The 8,297-nt window shown below is 35.1% G+C and overlaps 1 protein-coding gene across 1 annotated transcript; it reads right to left on the reverse strand.

The window, feature by feature from the left end:
• Nucleotides 1-6,296: 6,296 nt before the first annotated feature.
• On the reverse strand, nucleotides 6,297-7,816 carry LOC121235306 (presenilin-like protein At2g29900). The gene has a single exon (XM_041131643.1). The coding sequence runs from the start codon at nucleotides 7,681-7,683 to the stop codon at nucleotides 6,367-6,369; it is 1,317 nt and encodes a 438-aa protein (XP_040987577.1). The 5' UTR covers nucleotides 7,684-7,816; the 3' UTR covers nucleotides 6,297-6,366.
• Between the last annotated feature and the right edge of the window lie 481 nt (nucleotides 7,817-8,297).

The raw sequence follows: 8,297 nt of genomic DNA on the forward strand, positions 1-8,297 counted from the left end.
CTATGTGCAGACCAAGAATGCAGTGTTGCAAATTCCACGCCACTGACTTGATGAGGGAAAGACAGGCCCATTTGCAGTAAGATGCTCTCATCATATCCCATCTCAACATTCAAACACTACAAATACAAACATTTTTCAATTTCAAATGTTCAACTTTTTCATCTATTCATTACCTAATCATTACAAATTTTTCAAACTTTCACATAAAACACAAAAAACAGTTCAATTTTTTCAAATTCCCAAAACAAAAAAAAGATATATATTAAAAAATTATATTCTAACAATATTTTTAACTTTATAATATTTTTATTCGAACTTTCTCTTCTTTCCCAAAATCTCATAAAACATTATAACTCAAATCATTTTACTACTATTCACAAATCATTTTATTACTATTCACAGATCATTTCATCTCATCTCACCATCCAAACGAGGTCTAAAGACAAAAAATAATGATTATGGGAAAGACTAAGGGTGGGTTTGGATAGACAGTACATATGAGATGAGATGTTTTGTTAAAAGTTGAATAAAATATTATTAGAATATAATTTTTTAGTATTATTTTTATTTTAGAATTTGAAAAAGTTGAATTATTTATTATATTTTTATATGAGAATTTGGGAAAGTTGTAATGATGAAATGAGATGAGATGAAATGTTTTGTGTATCTAAACCCACCATAAGGTCCCATTTGGATTGAGAAGTGCTCTCAACTCATCTCATCTCATCATTATAACTTTTCCAAATTTTCATACAAAATATAATAAACAATTCAACTTTTCTAAATCTCAAAATAATAATAATATTAAAAAATAATATTCTAACAATATTTTATTCAACTCATCTAAAACCATCACATCTCATGTCACAATCCAAACGGGGCTAAAGAATTGATTTCATAAAACTAATGAGGGAAAGACCGGAAAAAAATGATTCCAGGCCACTGACTTGATGAGGGAAAAGACTGGAAAAAATAATTACATCAATCCTACACTAGAGACAAAAAAAAATTATTTCATCTAATTGCACCAATTCAACCAAATAATTACATCAATCCAACACTGGCAATAATCACATAATTCAACCAAATCTCAAATTGACCATGGGTGACAACAAACATAATTAATCAATTCCTGTAATTACACCAAATCAGTTAGCTCAATTAGATGACACAATAGAAACCACAACTCATTACCCAATTAAGAACCCAACTCAGGCAAACATTCTTCTGTATCATACACAAAACAACCAACAGCTCTAGCAATGGCTTCTAGCCCATAAAATTGAATACAAGATGTCAAGCTTGGATAACTTGCAAACCCCATAGGAGCACCTCGAAGTTTAATTCACCCCATCTCCTAAACTTGAAATAGTCTGGTGCAATAATCCAGCTGAGGGTAGGGAGAGGGGATTACAGAAAAAGGAACAAAAAACATATTTTGAACTTTGTTCTCAATTACTGAAAATAGATCTTACTGCTGAACTCAAACGCACTTGAATAACTTCAACAAAGATATGAGGCCTCATTGGTAAAAGCAAAAAAATAAAAATAAAAAATAAAAATTCATAGCATAATCCGTATATCAAAAGAAACATTAAAGAAATTAAATTTTTGCTTTTCGGTTCAGGGTGAAGTTACTGGCTTCTATTAAATAGTAGCTTTAGGTTCATTGAAAATTTTGAGTTTCTTAGTCCCAACTTAGGAAAAATATAACACCAAATACAGGGAATAAGATTCATTAATTTCACAAACAACTAAAACAATAGCTACAAGAATAAAAACAACATGCTATCATTATTATCATTGTTTTTTTTATCGGTGCTATCATCATCATCATCATAACAATAATAATAACAACCTACCTTACTATGAATAAGAAAGGGCCCTATCTAAGTCCCATTGTTATAAAACTACAAAAGATGATGTGTAACACCCGGTAATTCATTACGGTTTTAGAATTTTATTTTATGATGTGGAATCTCTTTACCGGACAATGGACATTACGCTACAAATGTACGTAACATTCCATGCCTATGAGAAGGGGTGTTACAAATTGGTTTCAGAGCCCAGATCGAGAGATTCTGTAAACTTTTAGAAGAAATGACTCTAGGAAGAAAATATCTAGGATGACGGCTGGCCAGCTCGAGAGTTCAAGAGAATTTATTTACTACCATGTTTGATGCTTGTTGCCATGTTCTCGATTGATTGTGTGATTGATTAAATATTTGTATTATTACTTGCTTATTTGCATGAATTGTATTGTGTGATATTAGTTTAGAATGGCACCAACCACAAGAGGCAATGTGCACCCTGATGAGTCCGAGATATTTCGACGTGCTGGAAAGGATTGGAGTACATTATATAACGCCCGGTTATTCATTAGGATTTTAGAATTTTATTTTATGATGTGGAATCTTTTTACCTGGCATTACTCTACAAATGTAAGTAACATTCTGTACCTACAAGAATGGGTGTTACAAATTGATTCAAATGTCTTAATCATAAACTAAGTCCCTGTGAAAATAACACTTATGCCATGTAATACTTAGTTTTGTTGTGAAATGCTTAGATTAGGTTATGCAGAGCTTATGTAATGTTATGTCATATAAAGCTTATGTCAATATGCCATATTTAATGTCATGTCATGCATATGAGTATTACACGCCACGAAAGCCATGAAGTTAACATGAATCATGATAGGATAAGAAAAGATAAGTAAGAAGTTATATATGATAAGTTTTAAAATTGGTCTTATGTTATATGTAGATGTGCAAGTCACGGACTTAAGCGTGGTCCACCGTAAGTATGCTATGATGTATTTGGTGACATGGACCTAAGCGTGATTCATCATCTACCATGATATGATTTATGTGGGGCCACAGACCTAATCGTGGATCACCATATGAATTAGGCTATGATTATGCAGTGCCACGGACCTAAGAGTGGACCACCATATGATTTATGTAGTCAACAACAATTGGACCAATGCGCGTATGTTATGATGGCCACTAAGTAAGGGAAAGACAAGATGAATAAGTTATGCACGAATGATAGGAAATGCATGGAGTCAATCATTCGTGCATCCATGTTACCATGTATTGCCATAATTATGTTTTATTCCGCTTATGTTATTAACGAGATCTATATGCTGTGTATGTATGACGATGTAAGTTTTCAAAATTGAGTCTAATGTTAACCTAAAGTTAAGTTTACAATATAATGTGCTTACTTATCAAAAAAAAAGTTTACAATATAATGTGCTATTACTCATTCATTTCTCTATTTCTATGTTTTAATATCCCAGATGAAGATTGCATGGACTCAGAATAGGAGTGCCATGAGTAGATTATCCTTCCAGAGACTTAGACCTTGAATAATTGTTAGTACCACATGGGTCTAGTTATGATTAGGCAGTTGAATAAAGGATTTTGATACATAGAAATAATTTATGTTATTTGTATGTTTTAGCTTTTGTATTATGAAACTCTATTATGATAAGTTAGTTTTATGAATCAATAATAAGATTTTTTTTATGATCTCGAATTTCTTTACTGGGCATTATGTTATTAATGTATTTGATATTCCTGATCTATGAGAAGGGGTGCTACATGATGTTAATAACGATACTGAACAGAATTGGCAAGAAATGTTCTTCTTTTCATTTTTACCTGAAATATTGAAGACTGCTGGAGTTGCAGAGCTCAAACAAGTGGTATCAGAGACTGATGATTTTCAAACCCCCAACCCCACAAATCCTAAAAGCCTTACTTAACTCAAAAACAGAAACACAAATTTGAAGCAGAATTGTTGTAAAAAAATTTAAAAGAAAAAAATCCTAAGGAGCTCACTTCAAATACTGGACTTCACCAAAATTAACAAAGAATTCCACAAATTCAAGCGTTGTTCAAGCATATAGAAAAAGAAACAAGTAAATTAAGAGCCACATTGAAAGCCCACATTCAGCTCAATATTAATCCACCACTCACAAAAACTCAAAATTAATACAGAATCAGAAAAGCAAACAACAGTGAATCTCCCAGATCCAGTTAACAAACGCCCACCTTAGTAACTTCCAAAAAAACGAAAACCCAGAAGTGAATAAAAAAAGGTGGTGAACAAAAGGTTGTAAACGTATAAACCTCCTGACCCTAACCGTAGTCAGTGAAGAAGAAATTACAGGATCCGACCAAAGAGTCATAGAGGCAGAGAGAGGGTGAGAGCTGGGCAGAAGAGAAATGGGAATGTTTTTCTGAAACTGAAAGAAATGGTGGATTTTAAGGAAACAAGGGGGAAGGAAACCTGCGAAGTGATGCTTCTTTGGGCTGGAAATGACAAGAGAGCAAAAGGGAAAAGGAAACGAGGGGGAAACGGAGAGAAAAGACGATGGGAAACAAAGATAAAGTCCAACGCGAGAGAAAGAAACCGAGGGAAAAAGCAACGAGTAGAAACAGAGAGGAAAAATGGAGGGAAGAGAGTATTTCTGGACGGAAGAAAATATTAAACAATACATTTAGACTAGTTTGGGTACTGAGCACCTCACTATTGTTAATTATTTTATTATTAATTTTCACTTACTTTTCATTACTATTTAATATTCTATCATTACTTTTTCACTATTATTTACAGAATACTTGAAAATACCTCACTATCCAAACACAACCTAAAGTTAAGCTATAGTTACCAATCAAATATGCCTGAAGGCAGAGAATTACTATACCTCAAAGTTACTATTATCAGCACTTGCCTAATCCAATTCCAATGTAGCACATTTTGGTCCAATATTAGCCATTTGACTGATTTTATTTGCATTTGCCTATTCCAATTAAAGTGCTCTACTTGTTCCAGCCCTGCTCTGAGAATATCTTCATTCATTCTTGTCGTCGCAAGAATCTCCAGTGAATTAAGAACCTCCTAAAACAATCTTGAGGCCCAGATGAAGAAAACAAAATTCCCGTAATAACTTACTATTTCCTCAGCCGTTATGTTTTCCCTCATACCATGAAGCATTTGAGTATCCAATCCTTTTTATTTGATTTTTCTTCCTTTTGTGTGAGGCCTTGTGTGGAAAAACCAGAGTGTTTTGGTCCCCCTCAATGAGCCATAGAGCTTTGGATCTTTGACTCCACATTATCTCCACCTTCTCCAGCCAACCATTTATTTTTTATTTTTTTGATAGGTCAGCCAACCATTTATAATCTCCTCATTTGCTTGTTTACCCAATAATTGTGGCAGTACTTCCTCTTTTTATGAAGTTGTTTCTGTACATTTCCAAAGCTTGCTTTATCCATTGATCCAACTGTTGCCACAAAACTTCAGACATGCACAAAGTGAATCTTTCCACCCACAGGGAGTTCCCGCTCTTCATCAACTTGTACGATGGAGGTTGCCAATGTGGTCTTCTTGATGGAAGCCTAACTGAGTTCTAATCATGCAGAAAGATTGAAATTCATCTTGGGTTTTCTGATTGTATTCAAGCAGACTGAAGGAATGGAGGAATAGCATTTCTATGGAATCGGAATATATCGATTTCGATCAAGAGCTATTCTCATTCTCGATTTCATGTGGACACAATGATTGAGAAAATAGGAACAACAAGAGAGTGGCAACTTTCTGGGAATTATGGCCACCCAAAGGTAGAAAAGCAGCGAGCGATTTTGGACCATATATGCTCTCTGAAACAGGAGGTAAATGAAAAGCAACCTGCTAATAATACGGATACTGATTGGACTCCCACTACTAACATAATAAAGAGTTCCTAAGAATAAGCAAACTAGCAACAAGCAAGATAGACACAAATCCTAGTCCAAATTCCTAGACAGAATCTTGTTCTTTAGTAATTCTGCATCCATGCTGCACGCACTGCACCTGCTGCATGTAGTCAATGAAAGCATGAGTCACTTACAAGCTAGCACCACTACACTTGTTAGCCATGTAACCGTTTCAAACACCTCCTCTTTGATCAATAGTGCAACCAACCTCAGTTTCCAGTTTCCAACCAATCAGGATTTCACTTTGCAACCTTCTGTCTTCCAACCTGTGTCCCATATTGACTTATTTAACCAGAAACCAGCTTACATTTCACCAAATTCCCCTAAGTTAGAGTGTATCTTATTTTCGGTTCTTTCCTACAGAATGCAAAATCTTAAGTTACAAAACAAAGTGTCAAATCAGAGAATCCCAGGCTCAAGCAAATATATCTTGTCAGAATCACTTGCCATCAAATTGAAACCAAACTAAAAAATAATGAGCAATCAATTGTGGGAAGGAGCAAATTTAAGTTAAAACATAAAAGGAAATCACACAACAAACTTTCCAATGCTATATATTGTGTGACTGAGTAGCAAACTTTTACAATGTGGTTTATATTCAGAACATCAAGAGGTTCAAAGAACATTCCACAACAAAAACTTCAAGTAAAAACCGAGTCAAGACATAGAACAATACACCCAATGCTATTGACACAGGAAGAGCTGGCAAAGCTTTCTGATATAGTGCCAAGAGTGCCAAAGTGATTCCAAGACCAGCTATAATTGCAAGATAACAAGCATACACTGTCATAAAATCATACATGGCTGCCCTACCAACCAATACACTGTAGAAGATGAAGTCACCCAACCCCAGTTTGATTGCACCAGAAGACCCCAACCCAATTCCTTCAAGTTCTGATTGCTGTGGCTGAATGTTCATTCTAGGGTCAATTAATGGTGCAGATAGCTCTGCGTCCCTCTCTGGAACCCAACCTTCTTCAGTTCTAACCAATGTAGCATCATTGTGGCCACTAACTAAGGTATTAGATTCTGTACTTGAATCCGGAACAACACTGGCATTCGAGGTGGAGTTTGACCTGGAATCCAAATTCTCAACAAACACGGAATTTGCGTTTGGATTATTGATTGACTCATGATCTGAATTCTCACAGCTCCTATCTCTCCATACTCTTCTCTGTGCTACTTGACCCACTGCACCTGAGTCGTTATAAGTTACCGGCCGAGCCTCATACACCAATGCTGGGATATCCTCATCCCTTGATATTGCAAGCTCCACCAAGAGCCTTAGGGGCCCAACTGGCAACAGAACTGCAGCAAGATCATACAATGCCATGGCAACCAATAGCACCCAAGTAGTCCATTCAGGCAATTGAGTAAACCAATAAGCAACCAACATCCCAATAACAACTAAGTAGGCTTGTGTCACAATAATTGCCATTTTTGACATGAAAACAGCCAAAACACCCACAACGGCAAAATTAAACAAAGCCACCATAAACGTAATAGAGTCAACAGGAATACTAAAATCTTCAATCAGGAACAATGCAATTTCACCACCCATGAATCCCAAAACAACAAAGGCAGAAAAACCCATGTAGAGTTTCAAGAACTTAGTGCATCTGAGGTAGAAAAGGAGAACCAAAATAAATGTGACAACAGTGACAACAGCCACAAACACAAGGGAATTCAAAAGGGCACCTACGAATTTATCCCAGGAAGAGTCCGAACCGGTTTCAGCATATGCAATGGTGGCTATGGAGTTGACCGATGCTGAAGTGGAAGATGAAGAATTTGATTCGAGGACAGAGACCAAAATGACCACCATGAACATGCAGATTGAGACTGGTGCTATGATTCTGATAATCTCTTCGCCCAGAGAATCTAGAATGCCTGTGGGTTTTGCGTTTTGGGCCATTGGGTGCTCGGAAATTGAATTAATTTCGGTTCTTGGGGGTGATCTGCTTCACGGCTGTTTGAGATTTGGCAGGGATGCGAAGGTGTAAAGAAAGTTTTCCAGGGTTTGGCTATATGACCGACTGGTGTCATGGTCAACCAAATCGTGATGATGGGGATGAGCTTTCAACCGTACATCTTGCACGAGTTTCAATCTAACGGTCTAAACGCTTTACCAAAATAAATACCTTTCTCCACTTTATATAATTTTTGTTTCTTTTAGTTGTTTTTTTAGGTTTATTTTATTCGTTCTTGTCTAGCATTATTTCCCAAATGAGAATTATTTTACATATAAAAAGATTACATAAAATAATTTTATAAATTGATATAGTTTTATGTGATCCATTAAATCTATTTTATAATAAAAATAATTTTACAATTTGACGAATCTTATTATAACACGTTAATTTATAAAATTATTTTTATATAATTCTTTTATAGTTAAAGTATTTATCTTCCGAAATTCAAGTACTTCCATTCCTCTAATTTTTAATTCAACCTCTTTATGACTTAAGATCCATCAAATTAATTCTTCATTCGATATTTCAATATTATCAATATTGTTAGAAATGCTAA

Source organism: Juglans microcarpa x Juglans regia, chromosome 6D (genome assembly GCF_004785595.1).
Source record: "Juglans microcarpa x Juglans regia isolate MS1-56 chromosome 6D, Jm3101_v1.0, whole genome shotgun sequence".
In the NCBI taxonomy this organism is placed as follows: Eukaryota; Viridiplantae; Streptophyta; class Magnoliopsida; order Fagales; family Juglandaceae; genus Juglans; species Juglans microcarpa x Juglans regia.

Coding starts and splice junctions, on each gene's coding strand:
- LOC121235306 (XM_041131643.1), bottom strand. CDS start 7,683: ATGGCCCAAAACGCAAAACCCACAGGCATTCTAGATTCTCTGGGCGAA.